The 25,901-nt window shown below is 42.2% G+C and overlaps 1 protein-coding gene across 1 annotated transcript; it reads right to left on the reverse strand.

Annotated features, from left to right (window-relative positions):
* Window positions 1-4,812: 4,812 nt before the first annotated feature.
* LOC100136309 (estrogen receptor alpha 2) lies at window positions 4,813-22,199 on the reverse strand. The gene is given in 9 exon segments (NM_001124558.1): window positions 4,813-5,186; window positions 5,500-5,683; window positions 8,262-8,395; window positions 11,440-11,578; window positions 13,939-14,092; window positions 14,319-14,500; window positions 15,288-15,404; window positions 18,264-18,493; window positions 21,169-22,199. Coding segments are annotated over 9 exon segments (1,677 nt in total). The 5' UTR covers window positions 21,438-22,199; the 3' UTR covers window positions 4,813-4,918.
* Between the last annotated feature and the right edge of the window lie 3,702 nt (window positions 22,200-25,901).

Consider the following 25,901-nt stretch of genomic DNA (forward strand, 5'->3'; position numbering starts at 1 on the left):
GCATCCAAAATTAATCCCAAACGTTACCAATAAACTTCTCCAAACAAGTCAAACAACGTTTATAATCAAACCTCAGTTACCCTAATACGTCAATAAACTATCAAATTTAAGACGGAGAATAGTATGTTCATTACCGGAGATAAATAACAAAGAACAAGCTTTCATCCATGTGCATGGAAACACTACAGCCAAAATGGGAGCCACTTAGAAAAACTACAACTTCTACCAAACACCAGCCTGAAACTTTTTCTATAGACTGTTGACATCTAGCGGTAGCCCTAGCAACTGCAATCTGGTAGAACTTCTGTCACGTTCGTTGTACAGAGGAGACCAAGGCGCAGCGTGATATGAATTCATGATTTTAATGAAGACAAAGAATACTTAACAAACTATACAAAAACAACAAACCGAACGTGAAGCTATATAATACTAGTGCAGACACAGGCAACTAGTCATAGAAATAGATAATAACCCACAAAATACCCAAAGAGGATGACTGCCTAAATATGGTTCCCAATCAGAGACAACGATAAACAGCTGCCTCTAATTGAGAACCAATCTAGGCAACCATAGACATACATATACACCTCGATGGTAAACAACCCCATGAACCTACAAAACCCCTAGACAGTACAAAAACACATACATCACCCATGTCACACCCTGTCACACCCTGACCTAACAATAAAGAAAACAAAGAATACTAAGTTCAGGGCGTGACAGTACTGGGTACTGTAGCCGGACGCTCTGGACTGGATACTGTTGCCGGATGCTCTGGACTGGCGAGGCGCACTGTAGGCCTGGTGCGTGGTGCCGGTACTGGTGGTACTGGACCGAGGACACGCACCTCAGGGTGAGTGCGGGGAGGAGGAACAGGGCGTACTGGACTGCCGAGGCGCATTATAGGCCTGGTGTGTAGTGCCGGCACTGGTGGCACCAGGCTGGGGACATGCACCTCAGGGCGAGTGCGAGGAGCAGGAATAGGGAGTACTGGACCCTGGAGGCGCACTGGTGGCCTGGTGCGTGGTGCCGGTTCTGGTGGTACCGGGCTGGAGACACACACCTCAGGGCGAGTGCGGGGAGGAGGAATAGGATGTACTGGGCTGTGAGGGGTAATGGAGGTCTGGTGCGTGGTGTTGGCACTGGTGGTACTGGATAGACCGGACCGTGAAGACGTACTGGAGGTCTCGAGCTAATGGCCTGCACAACCCGTCCTGGCTGGATGGTGACTATAGCCCGCGCGGAGCGCAGGCACAGGACGCACTGGGCTGTACAGACATATGGGAGACACAGTGCGCAATGCCGGCACAGGATATCCTGGCCCGAGGAGACACACTGGCTGTCTGGAGAGCAGTGCTGGTACCATCTGCCCTTGCTGGATCCCTAGCCCGGCAGATGCGGGGAGCTGGGATGTAGCGCACCAGGCTAAGCACGCGTACTGGGGACACCGTGCGCTCCACCGCATAACATGGTGCCTGACCAGTACGACGCCCGCCATGGTAAGCACGAGGAGTTGGCTCAGGTCTCCTACCTGACTTAGCCAAACTCCTCGTGTGCCACCCCCCAAAAATGTATTGGGGCTGCCTCTCGGGCTTCTGTGCTAGCCTTGTACACAGATATCATCGCCGTTCATCCTGTGCTCTCTCCACCTGCTTCCATGGCAGGGTCTTGTCCCCTGCCATTACCTCCTCCAAGGTCCAGGATGTTTTACCGTCCAGTATTTCATCCTGAGTCCTCGATTCCACAAAGCGCTGTTCCTCCTCATCACGCTGCTTGGTTATTCTGTCACGTTCGTTGTACGGAGGAGACCAAGGCGCAGCGTGATATGAATTCATGATTTTAATGAAGACGAAAAACACTTAACAAACTATACAAAAACAACAAACGTTAAGCTATATAATATTAGTGCAGACACAGGCAACTAGACATATAATAGATAATAACCCACGAAATACCCAAAGAAGATGGCTGCCTAAATATGGTTCCCAATCAGAGACAACGATAAACAGCTGCCTCTAATTGAGAACCATTCTAGGCAACCATAGACATACATAGACACGTAGATGGTAAACAACCCCATAAACCTACAAAACCCCTAGACAGTACAAAAACACATACATCACCCATGTCACACCCTGACCTAACCCACACAATAAAGAAAACAAAGAATACTAAGGTCAGGGCGTGACAACTTGAATTTCTTTATTTTTTGTCCTAGCTTTTGGGCCTGAGCAACAGGCAGTTTACTCTGGGCACAATTTTCACCCAGATGTGAAAATACCCAAGGCAGGTTAAAATAAAGTGGTGGTCCTAACTGACCTAAGACAGGGAATTTTTACTAGGATTAAATGTCAGGAATTGTGAAAAACTGAGTTAAAATGATTTGGCTTCCAACTTCAACCTTACATGTCTTAAGCTGAAGTGTACTGTTAGCTAGATAGCTAGCTAGCGTTTGCTTTTCTAGTTAGAGCCTAATGTTAGCTAGCTAACATTGAACCTGGGTGGTTAGCTCCCAGCACTGTAACTAGCTAACATTAGCTGACTGGCTTGTTAGCTAGCGTTCCGTGTTTACAACATCTGTTGAATATGGCCGGTGTCAGTAAACATCTGCAAAGAGTTTCAAGTGTGCACTCCGAGAGCAAAACGAGACAGGTGGGGCTAAAGCTAAAGAGGGTGTAAATGATGCTGAATGGAAGTAGACATAGAGCTCTTCACAAGATACCAAAACATTCAAAGGCCATTTTCTCAAAAGTGAATTTACAACATTAAAAGCAGAATTACTTTCCCATTGTTCCTCAAATGCAATGTATGTAATACCATTTTGTAGCTCTGAGTCTCTACTTTTATCCAATTTAAAGAACATTGTTTCAAATGTTGATACATGAGAACGAATCCAGGGGGTGAGTCACAGTGTGCTTTGTGGGCTGTTGAAAAATGAAACTGTATAAACTATTAAATATTAACATTAATACTTATGTAATGATCTATGTATTTAGTTGGGTAATGCTGACCTAATGAAGAATAGTCTTTGCATATAATAAACTACACATTAAATATTAGTTCCCTGTGTTTTTGTATTGCTTTGAGTTTGCATTGCTTAATTAACAAAATGCCAGACAGTAATTTATGTATAATAATGCGACATATCTACCCCATTTATTAAAGTCTTATCCTTGGTCTATTCACAGCAATACATGATAGTCAGTTGAAAAGTGTTCACTTGATGACCGTAGCATCCAAGTCAACGTCTACATTTATTGTATATGTGGTGGGTGTAGACTTCCGTAGAGCAGACTAAGTAATCAGCAGTGGCTCTCATATCTGGTAGAACAAATTAATGATCTACGTATTTAATCTTCAGAAACAAGCAAGTCATTTCTCGCTCTCGCGCTCTCATTTCCACAAACATTACACAATTAGATTAAATTAACACAACAATCTGTTAGAGTAAGCAACTAAATATTCACAGAACAGCTGCAAAAAAAGGCTAAATAGAGTACCACAGTATGAGTCATAATACCCATAAAACATAGTGGGCAAACAGGGAAACAGTTCCAATAGTTTTTCCACCATACATTTGTCCCATATGGGATTTTAGAATCATTTAAAAGAAGGTCTCTGTTCCGAGTAGGGTTACTCTGGTTTTGATAACCTTGTAAATCCCTCTAGGACAAGGTAACTTATCAATATATTTGCCTGTATTAACCTCCCAAAAATGCCATGCAAATTAGCTGCTAATGTGCCTATCATGAAGAACTACCAATGCCATGATGATCCGAACGTTACTGCCAAACTGAGGCAAAGGCAAGAATCTCTGGATTAACTATCTAATGTTGGCTAAAAGTAGTAATGAATAAATTGGCTACATTTCTTTAAAATTGACAATTCTGTGAACTGTCTTTATTTTAAGTGTTTCTAAAATCCCCAATGAGAAAAATTAATGGTGGAAAAACGATTGGAACCATTTCCCTGTTTGGCCGCTAGGTTTTACGGGTGTTATGACACCTCCACTGTAGGGCTATTACATTCCATTACTTCTGTTTTTGAACCATATAAAATGGTCCATAAAACATTATTTGCTGTCCATCAACTGAAATGCTGTAAGAGTTCTGTACAATGTAAATTACGAATGCAGTAATACATCACCTTAAATATCCAATTTTGTCAATTGTTTCAAAACATTAATGGAAGTATATATGGAGATAGTTTAGTGCTGAAAATAAGGGGATAAATACATGGAAAAAATTGGACAGACACTTCAGCACAAAATTCCTTTCGGATTTTTAAGGGGTACTATCTGTTGTTCCATTTAGTGAATCTGTTATTCAATGCATTTCTGTTGGCTAATAGCAGTAACGCTAAATTCAATGTTTCATCCAATAATTCTTTATCTATTTTTTGATACTTTAAGGGGTTCTAAAATTCAAAATCAAATAGCTAAATGATCCTTGGTATGGCCATCTTAAAACAATTCCATTTGTTAGCTTAGCTTACAGGGAAATTTGGTCAAGGCACACAAAGCTCATGTTCACAGGGTATAATGCATTGATCAACATTGACTAGCTGCTCTCTATCAAGATCTATGCTGCTAAAGCCACAGAAAACACTTCACTCGAAAGTTTCTAAATGTTGTGAAAGGCAACATCTGGTGAGACGGAGCACATTTCAGTCCGCCGTGAGCCAGTACAAAATGCGAACGTTTCTAAACATTCAATGGATCTCTGCTAAATCATTTTAACTATCTATTAAATGATTCACATAATTTATAAACAAATATTACAAATAACAAATTCATGTATATATTTTTTTTTATCTACTCTCACCTCCACAAATGTCAAAATATTTCTCTACATATACTATATCGCATGGAAGGACTTTTACATCTTCCATATCTACAAATACCTATTTCTATATCTCATCATGGAATGGGGCTCCGGTCAGAGCGTGGAGTGCCATACTCGAGTACCCCAGGACCGGGGCTTCTGAGCTGGGTATCTTGGTTGCCTTGCTTGGGTCCTATGCTGGAGCCTTTGGTAGAGAGGGGCTCCCCCTTGGCCTGTCCCCAGGCTTGGGCCACCTTGCCTGGGGAGTGGATCCTGTGAGCGTCCAGCATCTCCAGGAGCAGGTCGTACAGAGGCACTTTGTTCTTACACTTCATGCTGTACAGGTGCTGCATGCCTTTGTTGCTTCAGAGAGGAGAGAAGAGGAGGAGTGAGAGGGGATATTTATAACCACAGAATAAATATAATATATGTGTATAACCAAATAAATGATGATCATACTGTATATAACTGACAGATAATGTGAACATTCCCTTCGCCTAGGTCTAAAGTGAGCCTCGACTTTCAGAATCTGAATTTACATCATCAGAAGCATGTGTCCCCTCGTGTAGTTTGAACTCCTCATATAATGTGTCTGATTTGTGAGAAAAACATCAGTCTCCTAACCACCCCCCCTCCCCTCTCCTTAGTGCTCCTCCACTAGATAGAGTGCCCTCACCTCATATGTCTGATGTGTGAGAGCAGGAGCAGGAGCTGGGCCTGCCGTCTGGACTGCTGCTGCACCGAGGCTCCTGATTGGCTGATGTGGTGGATGAGGGCATCAGTGATGTTATCCAACATGCTTTGCACCTCCGGGCTGTTGTGGAGGGACTCCACAGAGTAACAACAGAAGGAGAAGGCACCTAGAGGGAATGAGGAGAGAGACAGAGGAGAGGTTATTGTACCTACAAGGGTTTTAAGTAAAGAAAAAAGAGACAAAGACAGGGAAAAGGGAAGAGCCTGATGTTCTCAATGCAGCAACTGCTAACTCAGCAATTAATAAGATCAGAAACCTGCAACACCCATTGCTAAGGTATTTCTGTCTCTTACATATTAGTCAGTCTCAAAACAAACACAGAAGTTTCTCTCAGTCAACACACATAGAACAGCTGGCCCAGTTGTCATGGTAACAGTTATAGGGTACATTGAGAAATAACGAATTCTGTTCACAGCAAATGCTCTTGAGTGGCATAAAAACAGAGTTCATCCTTTTACTAAAGGGCAACAGAATGCATTAGTTCTACACCATGTTCAGAAAGTGGCAGATTCAGACTTAGGAAACTCCGCCATTCTTACGCACTTATGAACTCAGACATTTGAGCAGGCTTTGCAGGTGTGGTTCCCTTGCACAGGATGAATTAATGTAATTCACCTACTGAAAACCCTTCCACTTGCTGGCCCACAGATTTTATAGTGGAGTTTTCATTCAATAGCGTTTTCAGTACATTTATCTAAAGCCAACCATTTACATTTGGTGTACCGTTAGAATTTTCTTTACAGACTCATTAGAGTATATGGACAAAAACATTTCAGAATATTAGAGATCAATGAAATAAAGCCATGTAGGCCTAAATACAGACATTAGTCTCCTTTTCAGCACCAATTGGTAGATTTAAAAAATATTCTGATCTTGTATATAATTTAGGGTTAGGAAAGTACTTATAAATAATGAAGGGGGAAAAAATGGTGTTTGCAGTCTTTAAGCACAAAATATTGGTGAACTAAAAATACAGTGGCTTGATTCATCCTGAAAGTTGCCATAGTCAATTGTTCAATCCATTAAATATTGGAAGATGACAAAAGTTTACAATTGAACAGTAGTCCCACAAATCTACCCTAATAATCCTCACTAATCATAGAACTGATAACATTCCAGTTGTCGTGAACTGTGCGCCAGGCTCCAGGTTTAAACTGCTACCTATGGCCTGTGTTCCATAATGATAAAAATAGGCTACGTGTCCCAAATTATAATATGTTACCTTAATATGATGTAAGGGGTGCGTACTGGCGGCAGGGAAGTCAGGCGCAGGAGAGCAAAAACTGGGTTTACAACGGAGCAGTTTAATACATAAAACCACCGGCATCCAGAACAAACAATCAATGGGTACAAAACCCGTCGCGCACGCAAGGACATGGGGGGGAACAGAGGGTTAAATACACAACATATATTGAGGGAATTGAAACCAGGTGTGTGGGAAGACAAAACAAATGGAAAATGAAAAGTGGATCGATGATGGCTAGAAGATCAGCGACGCCGACCACAGACCGAACAAGGAGAGAAACCGACTTCCACTATTTCCAGCGATCCTCAGGACAAACACACAAATGTGACAGAGGAAAGAAAGGTAAACTATGTAATGGAATGATGAAAAATGTAAGGAAACTAACACTAAAGTGACAGTTATGTAGGCCTATGTGGGTATACTGCCCTACCAAGCAAAAAGGCAGTAACTGCTCATTTGGTAAAAAATTAGTTGGTCATTTTTTGCTACATGAAATACATGCTTAATCATGTGGACAAGTATCCTGCCTCTATTGTATTGTGTTTTGGAGAAAATGGGGGTCATGTTAGCAGTAACTGTATAAAGTTACTGTGATTTTTGTCAGTTCCACACTATGAGCAGTTACTGCCTTTTTGCTTGGTGGGGCAGTAGAACTGAAGGTGGCTAATATTTAACAAGATACAAATTGTAAAAATAGAGTGAAATCATATATCAACTCAGTAGGTTTGGCGCTATACTGTCATTTGCGCATGGCTACAGGAGCCTATAGGTTGAGTCTCCAAATGTCATCCTTGTAAGGCCAGCATTTCATTAACTTCACTGTAAAAAAATACTGTCTTCCCATTTGTCTACAGTGATCGTACGGTAAAATAGATCTAAAAACAATTGTCGTTTATACAATCCCCTTATCCAAACGGCTTACTCATTTACCTAGTTCTTCTTAATTTGTAAAATACAGTGCATGGAGGATGGTGTTATTTCTATCTGAGAAAGGAAATTAGATGTTGTTCCACTTGGAACCGACAGGTTGCTCGACCTTATTCATTGTTTCGTCACCAGTAAAGATGGTGGAATTATGAGGGAATTAAGTCAAGGTCAGAATACGGAGTATCTGTAGACACCACCACATCTTCATTTCTTTGATCTCCACCCCAAATGAATAGCGAGCGGGTGAAGGTCAGAATACGCAAAGAGAGAAATGTGCATAAATAGGGAATTTCGTTCCATTTACGTGCGCTTAACTCGGGTCGGAATCTGCCTCAAACAGAAAAAACATTTGTGATTGGACAAAAAAAATCCTAATGGAGATGTTTTTCTATCATACACACTTAATGTTCAATCACAGCCAAGGCTAACCCAGAATTGAACTCAGGTCACACTCACAACAACAAAACATACTAAGCAAAGTATCTTTAATAGCTTAGAATAACACACTCACCAGAGTTAAGCAAGATGATGGCTTTGAGACACACAAACTCCTCAGGCTTTAGTTTGAGCATGCGGAAGCGAGACACAGTGGCCAGGAGCATGTCAAAGATCTCCGCCATGCCCTCCACACAGTCCCCTTCACTCCTGGAGGTCAAAGATCCCCCCCATATGGAAAAGATACAGAATAATTGAACAAGATTCTTGTATGTTCCACCTAGAACTTGCAAGTAATACATATGGCAGCAAATACACATACAAGATTCATATTAGATTCTTGTAATATCTGACTTATAAGGATGGGTAACATTTAGACATAAAATACATGTTCCAGTTGTATAATAACATACAAAAGACATGTAAGTTAAGCCTTCTAAGGTCTCACATACATGAGATACACAAATTTCAAAGCAATTGCATAGCACTGTCTGAAGTGAGTCACACGCAACGTTACACTTATTGAAGAAAGAAGCCAAGTCTGCCACGAGGAGGAGCAGGAGGAAAGGGTGAAAGCAGAAAGAGGAAGAAGGGGAGGAGGAGGAGAGGGGGATGCGAAGGAGGAGGGAGAAGGATAGGAACAACTTCGAAAGAAGCTGTGAATCTCTTTCATTATTAAGTGGAGATCCCTCAACAATCATTCACACGATAGCACCATGGTAATAGTAAGTGACAAATATCAAAGCTAAACAGGGCTGGGGGCTTGGTTAAAACCCTGGATGGGAGACCAAAGGCACAGTTGTAGATAAATCCACATGCCATAACAATGGAAATTCATTCCTGAAAATGTATATACAAATATAGTAATTGTCATGTTTTTTTTGTTATACGTTGACCTATAAATTACAAAACCTATAAGAAAAGCATGTATTTTGTAGAGGTTACATTGTCAGAACATACACTTTTCTTATACACTGAACAAAATATCAATGCAACATGTAAAGTGTTGGTCCTGTGTTTCATGAGCTGGAATAAAAGTTCCCAGATTATGCTCCATATGCACAAAAAGCTTATTTTTCTCAAATGATGTGCACAAATTTGTTTACATCCCTGCTAGTGAGCATTTATCCTTTGCCAAGATAATCCATCCACCTGACAGGTGTGGCATATTAAGATGCTGATTAAACATTATGATCAATACACAGGTGCACCTTGTGCTAGAGATAATAAAAGGCCACTCTAAAATGTGCAGTTTTGTCACAACACAATGCCACAGATGTCTGAAGTTTTGAGGGACAGTGCAATTGGCATTCTGACCGCAGGATTGTCCAACAGAACTGTTGCCAGAGAATTGAGCCGCCATAAGCCTCCTCCAACGTTGTTTTAGAGAACTTGGCAGACCATGTGTATGGCTTTGTGTTGGCAAGCGTTTTGCTGATGTGGTGGCGGTGTGGTTATGGTATGGGCAGGCATAAACTACAGACAACGAACACAATTGCATTTTACCGATGGCAATTTGAATTGCACCGAGTATATGCACAGAGTAAAGCAAACATTAGGATCACCTTCCTAATATTGCGTTGCCCCCTCCCCACTCAGAACAAACTCAATTCATCGGGGCATGGACTCTACAAGGTGTCGAAAGAGTTCCAATGCTTCCCACAGTTGTGTCAAGTTGGCTGGATGTCCTTTTGGTGGTGGACAATTCTTGAAACACAAGGGAAACTTAAGTTTCACACAAACCAGTGTGCCTAGCTCCATACCCTGTTTAAAGGTACTTAAATGTTTTGTCTTGCCCATTCACGCTCTGAATGGCGCACATACATAATCCATGTCTCAATTGTCTCGAGGCTTAAGAATCATTCTTTTAGCCTCATGAGTGGTTGTGTCCACTGTCGTCTGGGTTATGGGAGGGCCCAGCGTCTTCTGGGTTAAGGGAGGGTTTGGCTGGCTGGGATGTCCTTGTCCCATCGCACCCTAGCAACTCCTGTGGGGGACCGGGTGCATGCACGCAGACTTCGGTCGCCAGCTGTACAGTGTTTCCTCTTGGTGCGGCTGGCTTCCAGGTTGAGCAAGTATCGTGTCAAGAAGCAGTGCGGCTTGGCAGGGTCGTGTTTCGGGGGACGCATGGCTCTCGACCTTCACCTCTCCCGTGTCCGTACGGGAGTTGCAGCGATGGGACAAGACTATAACTACCAATTGGATATCATGAAAAGGGGTAAAACTAATGAAAAATTCCTTCTTTAACTGGTCTCCTCCCTTTCATCTACACTGTTTGAAGTGGATGTACCAAGTGAAATCAATAAGGGATCATAGCTTTCACCTGATCAGTCTTATGGAAAGAGCAGGTGTTCCTAATGTTTTGTATACTCAGTGTAAGTTAACACATATACAAATACATTACTGACATACAAGGTAAAACATAAAACATCTTATCAGATAGGCTCCTAATTAGATTACCTATCAGATTTTTGTACAAATAATCTTCATTTTTAATTCTTATTTTCCATATGAGTCGGGATGAGACATAAGTAAAGTACAGTGAAACTCTGAGTGACTGCAGCACTGGACCAGAGATGGTGGTCAGGGTAAGAACAATAATCATACAGTATTTCTGAAGAGCAGCCATCTAGAATAAGTTTGATAGTTGCCCCCTAACTCAACTAGCCTTCCCACCTCTCCTGCACCATTTTACTCATCATGTCAAAGTGGCTAGCTATGGACTTGGTGTCAGAAGTAATGCTCTATAATAAAACTCAGATCAAATGAGAACATCATAGACATTAATAACGAGAGAGTAACAGCCCTTCTTCCTCTCTCCTTATTTCATGTCACCCTCTCCCTCTTTCCCTTTAGGAAGGGTCTGCAGCTCTGTGAAACTTGTTTACTTTGAACATGGTGGGGGTAAATGAAGGGAACAGGCTGTGCGTGAAAAATACGCCCTCTTGGCCTCCTCTCCCTCTCTTTCCATCTCTCGGTCTTTCCCCACTTTCTCTCATGCCGTCTTGCATGATGTGTCCATCTTACCCAAGAGTCACCATTTTGATGACATTTCACTCCCCTCTGCCAACGTTAAAGTGTAATGATGGGGACTTGTGCAGGTGAAACAGTGTGTTTCTTTCTCCATGGGACTATCATAATTAGGCTCATTGTGACATGGCCTTCAGTAGACGTACACAGACAAGATGCGAAATGGACATCTACAATTTAGATTGGTTTCTTATACAATATATTTTATGTGTGTGTGTACCCACCTGTCAAGTATGAGGTCCTTGGCGAAGATTAGTTTCCCAGGGCTGGGGATGGACCTCCAAATGAGTCCGATCATCAGCACCTCCAGCCAGGAACTCTCAAGCAACTGCACCTGGCCATGGAGAGACAGCTCCTGGAAACCTACCAGTCCAGGAGACACAGTCACACTGGGGTCAAACCATATATAAACCCACTATCAACCATACATTAACCACTAGTCCATTCAACCACTTTAAGATGGTCACATTACTCATTTAATAGTCAAATTGTCATTCAAAGGATAGAAGCTCCCCCACACACTGCAAATGCAAAGTCATGAAAGTGATGATTTCCTTTAATCTGTGGTTGACTGGACGAAGCCTCTAGTTGAATCAGATCAATATGTATATTAACATGTGATGGTTGTATTTTTCCAGGATAATGTTTTTTCTCTGATCTGAATTCTTAGGTAAAGATAAATGCTATGCATTACACTTATTACAACCTTGCCACATAACAGCCATTGTGAATTGTCCTATCTGCAATCCCTTTGCTGGCCTGGCATGGGTCCTTATCAGCACAACTCAGCTGTCCAAATTCATATCCAATTACATCCCATTCCCTTCCATTTTTCCTCTCTGTACATGGCTAAAGACTCCTAAAACGGGTGTGCTTTTGGGTTCTTAGTGACGCACACTGGGACATCATAACATCAGTTTTTACTTAGACAGTGTCACGGGGAGGTTATGTGTGTGTGTGGCTCCATTGTGTAGCAGTGGTTATGCCCAAACGACCCATTGAGATGGTGACTGTAATCATCGACCTAATGCCTGTAATGTCCCAGTGTGAGTGTGCAACCTCAGCAGCCAGTCACTGCCACTACCAAGGCCTGCCAATACAGGAGGAAAGTGGTTGCGTAAGCAGTCATATGAAGGCTGAAGTCTAGGATTGTGTGGGGGTCTACTCTGTGTGTGTGTATTTTCTGTGTGTGTCTGTGTGTGTGAGAAAGAAAGAGAGAGAGATAATGAGTACTATAGAAGCCATGTCACAACATCATATACAGTACCTTTGGAAAGTATTCAAACACCTTGACTTTTTCTACTTTGTTGCGTTACAGCCTTATTCTAAAATATATTAAATCATTTTTTCCCCTTATCAATCTACACAAAACACCCCATAATGACAAAGAAATGTTGCTAATTTATCAAAACAAATATCACATTTCATAAGTATTCAGACCCTTTAATCAGTACTTTGTTGAAGCCCCGTTGGCAAGGATTACAGCATCTGGTCTTCTTGGGTATGACGCTACAAGCTTGGCACACCAGGATTTAGGGAGTTTCTCCCATTCTTCTCTGCAGATCGTGTCAAGCTCTGTCAGGTTGGATGGGGAGTGTTGCTCCCAGATCTCTTCAGAGATGTTTGATCAGGTTCAAGTCCGGGCTCTGGCTGGGCCACACAAGGACATTCAGAGACTTGTCCCGAAGCCACTCCTGCGTTGTCTTGGCGGTGTGCTTAGAGTTGTTGTCCTGTTGGAAGGTGAACCTTCCAAGTCCTGAGTGCTCTGGAGCAGGTTTTCATCAAGAATCTGTCTGTACTTTGCTATGTTAATCTTTGCTTTGATCCTGACTAGTCTCCCAGTCCCTGCCACTGAAAAACTTCCCCACAACATGATGCTACCACCACCATGCTTCACCATTGGAAGGGTGCCAGGTTTTCTCCATATGTGTCGCTTGGTATTCAGGCCAAAGAGTTCAATCTTGGTTTCATCAGACCAGATAATATTGTTTCTCATGGCATGAGAGTCTTTAGGTGCCTTTTGGCAAACTCCAAGGGGGCTGTCATGTGCCTTTTACTAAGGAGTGGCTTCCGTCTGGCTCTCTACAGTAAAGGCCTTATTGGTGGAGTGCTGCAGAGATGGTTGTCCTTCTAGAAGGTTCTATTGGAATAGTCTTGGTGGTTCCAATCTTCTTCCATTTAAGAATGATGGAGGCCACTGTGTTCTTGTAGACTTTGGTACCCTTCCCCAGATCTTTTTGGTACCCTTCCCCAGATCTGTGCCTCGACACAATTCTGTCTCGGAGCTCTACGGACAATTCCTTCGACCTCATGGCTTGGTTTTTGCTCTGACATGCACGGTCAACTGTGGGACCTTAAATAGACAGGTGTGTGCCTTTCCAAATCATGTCCAATCAATTGAATTGACCACAGGTGGACTCCAATGAAGCTGTAGAAACATCTAAAGGATGATCAATGGAAACAGGATGCACCTGAACTCAATTTCGAGTCTCATATCAAAGGGTCTGAATACTTATGTAAATAACGTATTTCTTTTTATTTACATTTGCAAAATTATCTAAAAACCTGTTTTTGTTTTGTCATTATGGGCTACTGTGTGTAGATTGCTGGTCCCTTAATCCATTTCAGAATAAATCTGTAACGTAAACAATGTGGAAAAAGTCAAGGGGTCTGAATACTTTCCGAAGGCACTGTATCATTTCTGTGCCGTGTTAGGTTCTTGCCTGGTATTTTCTTAGCCCAGGCGATCATGTGTACCAGCTCCTTGTCAGCCATGCTGGTGAGCAGGGTCATCATGGTGATCTCTGTGTAGGGACGGCCCAACTGCAGACTAGAACACAGGGCTGGAGGCTCCGCACCCTGCAGCAGGAACAGCACCTGGGAGAGGAGAGCAGAAAGTCTGGCACCGTGCATTTAATTCCAATTTTACCCATGGTTATGATTGCTAGCGAGGAAGATAATAATCCTGGTACTTTGTTTGTTACTTTGTGTTTCCACTTACATATTAATTTTGTATTAACTGAATTGTTTAGGACTGTTGCTAAATGAAAGTGGCTACATTGGAGATGTGTGAAATGGAGGAAGCCAGTGAAAATGTTCAGACCTGTTCAGGAGGCATGGTGATCTTGAGACGCCCTTCTCCTCCTCCTCCACCACCGAAGCTGCTGTTCTTGCTACTATCCTGAGGGGACGCTTTGCTGTGCTCCAGGACACTGTTGTCACCAGCAGTGCCACCATGCCGCTTATCCCTCCGGAAAACCCGCCCACCGTGGTCCTTTCGCAAGCCTGGAGTTTAAAGTAGAGTTAGTAACGAACACACACACACGCATACACACACACACACACACAAGCATACACACACCTATCTTGCTATTTACACTCATACTCCCACGTATAAATGCATATCTTTTCCTTGCTGTAGAATTTCACTGTGTGCATGTGTATGGATGGGTGTGTGTGTATTCATGAAGTATGAAAACAAAACTGTGGGTGTGTAGGCTACTAATCAATCCTTTACATCCATCAGAGAAAAGTGGTTCAAGGCCATGTGTCACGCCCTGACCTTAGAGGTTGGTTTGGTCAGGGTGTGATTTGGGTGGGCATTCTATGTCCAGCCTTCTATGTTTTGTATTTCTTTGTTTTGGCCGGGTATGGTTCTCAATCAGGGACAGCTGTCTATCGTTGTCTCTGATTGGGAACCATACTTAGGTAGCCTTTTCCCACCTGTGTTTTGTGGGTAGTTGTTTCCTGTTTAGTGTTCTGCACCTGACAGGACGGTTTCATTTCTCACTCTTATTTTGTTCTAGTGTTAATAAAAATCAGGAACACTTACCATGCTGCGCTTTGGTCCGATCCTTCTTCACGCAACGATGACCGTTACACCATGATAAAATATGTCTCTATTTTATCTGCACACACAATGCTTAGCCACACACCGCCTGTCGTTTCAGCATCAAGCAGTCTTAACTAATACTACCCTTTTCACACTACTGAGGCAAGCCAAACCAAACCGTAAGTTGTGTGTGTGTGTGTGCGGGCAAACATGTGAGCACCATTGTGTTCCCTTGCTCACCTCCTTTCATCATGCCCACTTCGTAACACTTTCTGAGGCGGCATGCCTGGCAGCTCTTCCTACGGTTCCTGTCGATGGTACACTGGTTGGTCGCAGGGCACATGTAGTCATTGTGACCTGGAAGAAAACTTTATTGTGATCCAATCACGGGGACTGGCACACAGTTTGAGGTTATTTGACAGAGAGGAACACTCTATACTGCTTTTTCATATTTCTCTGGCATAGACTGAATTCAACTGTAGTATCTACATTGTTTTATTACCATGAGACTACTGTGTTCTGATTGTGTGTCTTTTGTTGTGTGATGTCCACCCCCTCGGAACGTCATGAAATGTAATTTAAGATTCCTCTGCCGTACAAGGTACAATTAACTCTGCTACCTAGGATAGCCTATTAAACTTTGAAAGCACATTAGAATATGGTTTTACAACATGTTCTATTTCAGTAATAATGAAAACTGTCTATGGCATAATACCTTCTCTACAAGACACTTGCAAAAAAAGCTACAGACTCTCATTCAGATATGAAAGGAACATTATATTTTCCCTTAATTCAGGTCGTTCTGTTCTCTTTGATTAGTTCCTTCTCTATACCCAAAGTACCTTTAGCAATATCACTAAAGTGGTCCTGGTAAATGACAGTTAAACTTCGATGGTCTTCTCTCTGTAAGAGGTTTGAAGCTGGCTGGGAACCAGGAACAATTAACAGCCAATGTCAAGGTTGATTTCTCAATAATATTCATGTGCCCACAGTGGGTGCCAGCAATGTTCCCTCTCATTTTTTCCCAGCGCTGAGCAAAAGTCAGGTCTGCTGAGTGCAAACTTGACCGTTGTGAAAACTTACAGCATGCGTTTACTGTTAACACTTAGGCTGTACCCCCTACAGTTTTAACAGTGGCCATGTAGGCTACTGTGGCTATTTGATCATAATGTAGGCCTACCAGAGTGGACTACCATCAAAAACAATGAAGAAAATGCATTCCATTAAATTTTAACAGGGATATAGCTGTTCTATCAGCCTACAGTAGCAGCCAATGTGTGGTGTTCAATGTAGGCCTACATTTCATGAGACTTTTGAAAAAAACATGCAGGGCTTGACATTAACCTGTTTTTCCACTTGTCCTTGAGACAAGTGACTTAAAATCTATTGTTGTTTGATGCAAGAAAGCACTTTACAAAAGAAAATGCATTATTATTCTCATACCATTATTACAGAGAATCAGACAAATGATGCTACCCTCTGCCTGTTTAGCTTATTAAAAGCTCTTTACCTGACTTGCTTTTTAAAGATGTCTAGAAATGTACACATTTTGTGCTCTTGTAGGAAGCAATCCGTCCCCTATTACTGACTACAAATTATCTATAACTGGGCTAATAAATCACTAACTAGCAAAGGACATGAACAAAATGTGCAAACGTGGCTACAAGCAGCTCTCGCCTTGATCTCAAAACAAGCACATCTAGTCACGACCGCTTATGCTGTAAACACAATCCAGTTCAACGTAAATGGCACAGATCCATATATGGTAATGGTACATTTGCATATAGGACTACTGCAACTCTGATCGTTTATACCACACCGGTCTGTGTAGAGTACGGGCTGAGTAGTGCATGTCAATGCAATAGAATCCTACTCCGATGTGTTCTGCTTACAACAAAATCTGTTGCATAGTTCATTTAGTTTCCACACGTTGCATTGAAAGTGGCTAATATTGCTTTGATCTGAACACGTGCCACAGTAAAGGGAAACATTTATTATGTTAACAGGAAACTCAAAACAGTGCTCACCAACCTTTTGAGTCAAGATCACCGAGTCAAAATGCAAGCAGCGATCTAACGGTCAGATTTTTTTTAACATTACTTAAAAAACATAAGCCTATGCAACATTAACCAATTAAAAACAGTACTGTAGCAATGAAGTTTGTGCAGTAAGCTATAGGCCCAATACATCATCAACGCATATTAGCTTTGCTACCCTCTGCCTGGGTAGCATGCTTCTACACCTGCATTGCTTGCTGTTTGGGGTTTTAGGCTGGGTTTCTGTACAGCACTTTGAGATATCAGCTGATGTACGAAGGGCTATATAAAACAAATTTGATTTGATTTGATTTTGCTTGATTTGCCCACGGATTGTTTTTCTTGCAGAATTCTTGGAATGGTATCAAATACATGGTTTTCATTCAATTAACTCCGTTCCAGCCATTATTTCTAGCCGTCCTCACCTCAGCCTGCACTGGAACTCACTCATAAAAACAGCAGCTCTTCGCTGTATTCGTTAATAGTCTCTCTGTCATCATGGTTTATTTTTATTTTTTTATCTCACAGTATCAGTGTTGCTGTAGCTTTCTTTTGTCTGCTTATATTACTGCAGACATGGTCATCTGAGCTATCTAGTTGGCAAGCGGTAGCCCTATAGTACACTTGATTTTCTCTCTGGGACCACCAGGAAGGCAGGGTTTGTACCTTCAAACACATTAAATGGTTCAAAAATGGCAACAGTTTGCCTACCCGGCACACAGGGCAGCTGAATCGGGTACACCTACTGGCAACAGCCTGAAACCATTTTTTCTTTTTAATTTTTTTAATCGTTTTTTTTTTTACAGAAATGTTTGGCGATCGACTAGGAATGCCTTGGAGATCAACGTGACCACTGCTCTAGAAATCTGAGTGAAGTTCAATAACGTGCTTCTCTCTGTGGGCTGATATTTCTGCATGGCAGTACTGGGAGAGCTTCGTGGGGCTACTGCTCGCACGCAGCTTAGAGGGAACATTGGGTGCCAGTCAGATGAGTTACTTTTAATAGAGTATAGTGCTGAATGGGGAATTACGTGGTATTTTTGTGGCACCCTTATTGTGAAGAGGGCTTAGATATGAATTTAAATAGTTTGGTCGTGAGTGCATCTTCTGATTCAGTGAATAGAAGGAGTTAAATGTTTTGAAGTGAAGTGGGATATAATAGTAGGGATGAGAGGCTTACCTTGGATGCTCCTTTTGAAGAAGGCTTTACAGCCCTCGCAGGACCAAACTCCGTAGTGATACCCAGAGGCATAGTCACTGCAGACCACACAGTACCTAGTCTCCTTGGCCATCTCTAACACACCAACCCCTGGCCCTGAACCTGAGCCTGACCCTGACTCCACCGCAGTGTCGGAGGCGCTGCTGAGCTCCTCCTGGGACACTGACTGCTGATTGGCTACCACACTTGACCTGCAACACAGGGTTGGTCAGGATGGTCAGATGATTGGCTTTTCTCGGACGAATCAACCTGGAGTTGTTCTTTGAATTTCTTTTCAAGATGACATCACAAAAAAACTTTGGCAAACTCATTCATTCAAAATTTTTGGGCTACAAAAATGTGCTGGTTCTCTTTGAAAACATACTCCTCTAATGACCTCTGCCTCAATTTCAATTTAAGTGCTTTCAAAACTTGAAATGACCAACATCAGTTTCTCCGATAGAAATCTCACAACAGTCAAACAAAGATATTTTCTCATTCAATAAAGAGAGCTGTAAGAGGTGACTACATTTAATTTGAGTAATTTAGCAGGCGCTGTTATCCAGAGTGACTTACAGTTAGAGCATTCATCTTAAGATACCGTAGCTAGGTGAGACAACTACATCACAATCGTGTTAATGTACATTTTTCCACACTTAAGCAGTTCAGCAAAGTTAGTGCTAGTAGGAAAACAGAAGTACATGTTTAATTCATACAATGGGGGTGCTGATAAGGGATGTCTTATTTAAGATACTCTTTGAAGAGGTAGGGTTTCGGACCTACAGTCCTAGATTCAGGGGGAAGCTCATTCCACCTTTGGGGTGCCAGGACAGAGAAGACGTTCGACGGGCCTAAGAGGGCACTGACCCCCTGTAGAGGTGGGACGGCCCGGAGACCAAAGGTGGAAGAACAGAGTGCTCAGGGTTGGGGTGTAGGGTTTGCACATAGCCTGAAGGTAGGGAGTGGCAGTTCCCCTTGCTGCTCCGTAGGCAAGCACCATGGTCTTGTCGTGGATGCAAGCTTTGACTGGAAACCAGTGGAGTTGAACACTAAGTGGGCTGCAGCGTTTGATGGCACAAGCGGGGAGCTCAGCCAACAGAGATGCAGTAGACCAGACGGGAGATTACAAGTACCGCTTCCAGTGTGAAGAAAGTTAGTACTCTATGGACGTTGTAGAGCATGAACTTCCATAAGCGAGTTACTGCTTTGATATTTTCAAAGAATAACAGGGTGTTGTCCAGGGTCACTAAAGTTTTTTTTGCACTCTGGGAAGTTGACATCGTAGAGTTGTCAACTGTGATAGAGGTCTTGGAGCGGGCAGGCTTTCCCCGGGAGGAATAGCAGCTGCGTCTTGTTGAGGTCGACAACACCATTGAGCCCCTCAATCCCTCAAGCCAATTATAGCTAACAGCAGCAACTTGGACTCATCTATTATCCCCCCAGGAACTAGCTCTGTCTCCACCTCATTCAGGAAATGAACTGTATGTGTGCATTTTGTTGTTCTTACATATTGTTCTTTTCTCAAGGTCTCTAGCAAAGTCGCTAATCTGAGGAATTAGAGCTCTGTAACTAAGGCTTTTCAACAGCCTAAATATTTCCCTTCTGATAATGAATGTTTAACTTTAAAATGAAACTCACCTAGTAACGTCACATATAATGAGCATAATACCCCACATTGAGGACAAAACATTATTGGAAAGGCGTTATGAAACTAAGTCCTGAATACATGTTTAGTTTTAAAGTATTTATTTTGTCTGACTGTCATTGTTTGTCAGACTACTTAGAGGATGCTAGAGAAACAAAAGTACACTGAGCCAAATAACAAAATGTGATCACAGGAAGACAAATACATATTGTTAATGTGGAGTAACGACGGTCAATTGAAGCGTACAATTAGAGAAAGACTAAACCTAAACTCTATGTCAATCAATGTAGACTATCCCTCCATTTCTCTCCAAGCAATCATATGGGGCAAAATATGACATGCCTATTGAAATGCTCTGTGACAAATGACATAATCAGAGGTCTGGTGAAGAAGAAAAAAAACAGGGAAACAGCAGCTGTTGAACAACACTACATAGTCAGCACACTGTCCAAACAACACTGCTAAAACTAACATCACAAGAGTTAACACTAACTCTAACGAACATTCAGATCAAATGGAGTGGAATAGGGTCACTGATCTCACTCTCTTACACATTACTTACAAGAGCTTGTAAGTACGTCCAACGCATCACTGTGATCTCTACAGCGCTGTTGGATGGTCGTCATTGACCTGGCGTAGGCTTAAACATGGGTATGCACTGGTTTATAAGGCCATATTGGGTAAAATGCAATTTTATCTCGTTTTTTTTTTAGTCAGGTCGGTAAATAAATATCAATTACGGTCCCATTCTCATTTGCTTCTAACAGTACCAAAAATTAGAACTGGTCATAATCAAAATAGTTTCAGTTACTTAGCTCCGTGGTCCTGGAATTCTCTCCTGAACATTTTAAAATTTGATGATCTAGTTTCGTTGGTGGAGTTTAAACACTTGATCGATGTATATAATCATAGAAGAGTCTTTAGGCCAGCTGTTTTTAGTCAAACTTGTTTTTAACGTTAAATGTTTGTTGTATTGTATGTGTGTTTATAATTTTGTTTAATGTTGTGTTAGTGTATGTAAGTTGTTCTGTCTGAAACATAGTTTCCCCTGCTGCTATTGGACCAGGTCTCTCTTGGAAAAGAGATGTTCTCAATGAGAAAAACCTGTATAAATAAAGCTATTTTATACATAAAATGTGATTTGATCACCTAGGTACAGTACAGCTATCCGAGCCGCACACATTCAGACAGATAATTAACTCTTGCCCCCCCATAAGGGTCAAAGACAGTTATATCGCTCACCTGTTTACGGGTTTGGAGGAGATCTCCAGGTAGATAGACTGGCTGGGGAGGCTGGTGTGGCGGAGGAAGGGGCTGAGCTGGGGAGTGGAGGGCACAAACAGAAGGGACTGCAGGCGGCCGTCCGAGGGGGGTCCATGGGCATCCAGGGACGCGGTTGAGGAACTGTAGAAGGGGACGAGGCCAGGGGCATGGGCAGTGTAGTCATCCACTCCCTCCAGGTAGTCAATGGAGGCTGCCCCTCCACCCCCACGGGTCTCCTCAGGGTACATGTCACTGTAGGGAGTGAGCGGTGGCTGCGGCGAGAGTTTCTGGGGTGAGATGGCTAGGCTCTCCAGGGTTGCTTAGGATCTGAGAGGAGCTCCGCAAGGTTTGAAGGTCTGCGCCTGTGTCTGTCTGACCAGCATCACACTCACAGAACAGCAGCACTTATAACCAGTATGATTTAGACTGGCTCACTAAGGGGTGGGAGGGGAGAGGTGCTCTGTTTTGCCTCTTTTTTCCTCTTCTCTCTCTGTCTCTTGCCCTGTTCTTCAATGTGTGCCAAACAACTTATTACAGGCTGTTACGCTGAAGAGGTTTGGGAGTGGGGTTCACTGTGTTATCTCTCTTTCTTGCCCAGCTTCCGGCTAGACACACCCGACCCCCAAAAATTCCTACCTCGTTCCTTCCATCGAGAGGCAGAGCTTTTTGCTCTATTCCCTTAACTAAGAGGGATAGAGGAAAGGAGAAAAAAATAATGACAGAGGGAGAGAGTATAAGAAGGAAAGAAACAGGCAGTCATTCCAAGAACTCCCCTATCCTTTCTTAAATTTTTCTAAAATGCCAGCTTCTTTTCCCTGAAAAGCTTTTAGCAGACAGCTTTCACCCTGGTGTGATTTCCTCTTTGAATGCTCAAGTCAGTTAGTTTTTACACTATATAGACAAAAGTATGTGGACACCTGCTCGTCGAACATCTCATTCCAAAATCATGGTCATTAATATGGAGTTGGCCCCCCCTTTGCTGTTATAACAGCCTCCACTCTTCTTGGGAAGGCTTTCCACTAGATGTTGGAACATTGCTACATGGACTTTCATTCAGCCAGAAGAGTATTAGTGAGGTCAGACACTGATGTTGAGCGATTAGGCCTGGCTCGCCATCAGCCTTCCAATTCACCCCAAAGTTGTTTGATGGGGTTGAGACCAGGGCTCTGTGCATGCCAGTCAAGTTCTTCCACACTGATCTCGACAAACCATTTTTGTATAGACCATGCTTTGTGCATGGGGGCATTGTGTTGCTGAAACAGGAAAGGGCCTTCCCCTAACTGTTGCCACAAAGTTGGACGCACAGAATTGTCTGCTCTTTCTTGCGTTAAGATGTCCCTTCACTGGAACTAAGGAGCCTGAACCATGAAAAAACAGCCCCGGACCATTATTCTTTCTCCACCAAACTTTACAGTTGTCACTATGCAGTTGGGCAGGTGGTGCTCTCCTGGCATCTGCCAAACCCAGATTTGTCCATCGGGCTGCCAGATGGTGAAGCATGATTCATCACTCCAGAGATTGTGTTTCCACTGCTCCAGAGTCCAATGCAGGATAGCTTTACACCACTCCAGCCGACACTTGGCATTGCACATGGTGATCTTAGGCTTGTGTGCGGCTGCTCGGCCATGGAAACTCATTTCATTCAGCTCCCGATGAACAGTTCTTGTGCTGATGTTGCTTCCAGAGGCAGTTTGGAACTCAATAGTGCGTGTTGCAACCAAGGACAAGCGATTTTTACACGTTACGCGCTTCAGCACTCGGCGGTCCCGTTCTGTGAGATTGTGTGGTCTACTTCGCGGCTGAGCCGTTGTTGCTCCGAGATGCTTCTACTTCACAATAACATCCCTTACAGTTGACCGGGGCAGCCCTGGTGGGCTGACCTGTTTGAAAGGTGGCATCCTATGACTGTGCCACGTAGAAAGTCACTGAACCCATTCTACTGCCAATGTTTGTCTATGGAGATTGCATGTCCATGTGCTCAATTGTATACACCTGTAGCAACAGGTGTGGCTGAAATAGCCAAATCCACTAATTTGACAGGGGTGTCCACATACTTTTGTATATGTAGGTACTGCAGTCGCACAGAATACCACTCCTTTCTGACACTGACTTCAAGTCAAATCATTATTGAATGTGCCTATCACGGGACTGACTTACTTGCAAACCTGAGAAATATACTCAAGGCAAAATGACACAAAACTAATCCACAAGTAGGAAGCTATAAAATAGGAACAAATTACAAAGATACCATATATATATATATATATATATATATATATATATATATATATATATATATATATATATATATATATATATATATATATATATATATATATATACACACACATATACATACCTACCTTATACATACTTACCTTCATGTCATTATGGATCAATTTTCAGCTCTTCCTTTGGGTCTAATCATGAGCATTGTTGTGTAGGGACTGTTCCTTCCCTTCCTCATCTCACTTTCTCCTGTTTTTCTGAGATCTGGCGTTGTTCCACAATGAGAACAAGATAAGTAGGTACAAATAAAACAAGGGAAACAAAGTAAAGATGCAGCCAGTACGATATTGATGGTGTCTCTCTAGAGCAGGTCACCATAACACAGCAAACAGAATGGGAGGTCAACACTCTCTCCTGATGCCAACATTATGCAACTCAGTGGGGAAACGATAAGTAGATAGACAAATCAGGCAACGAATGTTCCATCTTTTTATAGTTTTTTGTATTTATTTTTTTTACAGATAAACATACAGCAGCATTGCAGATTACACCAAACTACACTAAAACAAGCCCTACTGTGCTCAAGAAAATGATATATATTTCAAGTATATTTTTTGCTATTATAGGGCCTTTCCACAGGGATACCTTAAAACTGATTGCTACTGAGCAAATATAAACGATCAACCAGTCAAAGCAACAAACAGAGGGGTTTTACGCACATGCTGCATCACAGGGATAACCCTGCACGTTGAAATTAAACCAATGCTTAAAAAGTTATTGTTTTTCAATGACTCCTCCATTCCCTTAGGCAGGTTTCAGGGCATACAAGGAAAACGGCTGACCTTCAACCTACAGTGGCTTCAAAAAAGTATTTTGATGACTTACAACCTGGAATTAAATTTGATTTTTTGGGGGGTTTGTATAATTTGATTTACACAACATGCCTACCATTTTGAAGATACAAAATATCTTCTATTGTAAAACGAACAAGAAATAAAACTGAACAGTTGAGCATGCATAACTATTCCCCCCTCCCCCCCAAATTCAATACTTTGTAGAGCCACCTTTTGCAGCAATTACAGCTGCAAGTCTCTTGGGGTATGTCTCTATAAGCTAGTCACTGGGATTTAAGCCCATTCTTCAAGGTAAAACCGCTCCAGCTCAAACAAGTTGGATGGGTTCTGCTGGTGTACAGCAATCTTTAAGTCACACCACAAATTCTCAATTGGATTGAGGTCTGGGCTTTGACTAAGCCATTCCAATACATTTAAATGTTCACCCTTAAACCACTCGAGTGTTGCTTTAGCAGTATGATTAGGGTCATTATTTTGCTGGAAGGTGAACCTCCGTCCCAGTCTCAAATCTCTGGAAGACTGAAACAGGTTTCCCCTCAAGCATTTCCCTGTACTTAGTGCCATCCATCATTCCTTCAATTCTGACCAGTTTTGGCAAGAGCCGATGTAAAACATCCCCACAGCATGATGCTGCCACCACCATGCTTCACTGTGGGGATGTTAATCTCGGGGTGATGAGAGGTGTTGGTTTCCGCCAGACATAGCTTTTTCCTTGATGGCCAAAAAGCCATCAAGGAAAGTCTCATCTGACCAGAGTACCTTCTTCCATATATGTTTAGGGAGTCTCCCACATGTCTTTTTGTGAACACCAATCGTGTTAGCTTATTTTTTTCTTTAAGCAATGGCTTTTTTCTGGCCACTCTTCTGTAAAGCCCAGCTCTGTGGAGTGTACGGCTTAAAGTGGTCCTATGGACAGATACTCCAATCTCCACTGTGGCGCTCTGCAGCTTCTTCAGGGTTATCTTTGGTCTCTTTGTTGCTTCTCTGATTAATGCCCTCCTAGCCTGGTCCGTGAGTTTTGGTGGGTGGCCTTCTCTTGGCAGGTTTGTTGTGGTGACATATTCTTTCCATTTTTTAATAACGGATTTAATGGTGCTCCATGGGATGTTCAAAGTTCCTAATATTTTTTTAGAACTGAACCCTGACCTGTTTGGAGAGCTCCTTGGTCTCCATGGTGCCGCTTGCTTAGTGGTACCCCTTGCTTAGTGGAGTTGCAGACTTTGTGGCCTTTCAGAACAGAATTACATTTTGTGCCAGGATGTAAAACGTCTGTTTTGTAGATTTGTGAACATATCAAAATACTTAAACTTACATGCAGAATACCTGCTGTTAACTTTTAAATGATTGGAATGAATTATCCAAAGAGAGTATAAAGATTTTACACCTGCGAGGGTAAAAAAAAAACACGCCCTGTTAAGAACTCTTTTTATTTTTTAAAATATGTTTTTATATATATTGACTTTCAATGTTTCAATTATCCAAAGAGAGTATAAAGATTTTACACCTGCGAGGGTAAAAAAAAAACACGCCCTGTTAAGAACTCTTTTTATTTTTTAAAATATGTTTTTATATATATTGACTTTCAATATATATAAAATATATCATCCATTTTGCATTGCTTTAGTAAAC

The sequence above is a fragment of the Oncorhynchus mykiss genome, chromosome 8, assembly GCF_013265735.2.
Source record: "Oncorhynchus mykiss isolate Arlee chromosome 8, USDA_OmykA_1.1, whole genome shotgun sequence".
Taxonomy (NCBI): Eukaryota; Metazoa; Chordata; class Actinopteri; order Salmoniformes; family Salmonidae; genus Oncorhynchus; species Oncorhynchus mykiss.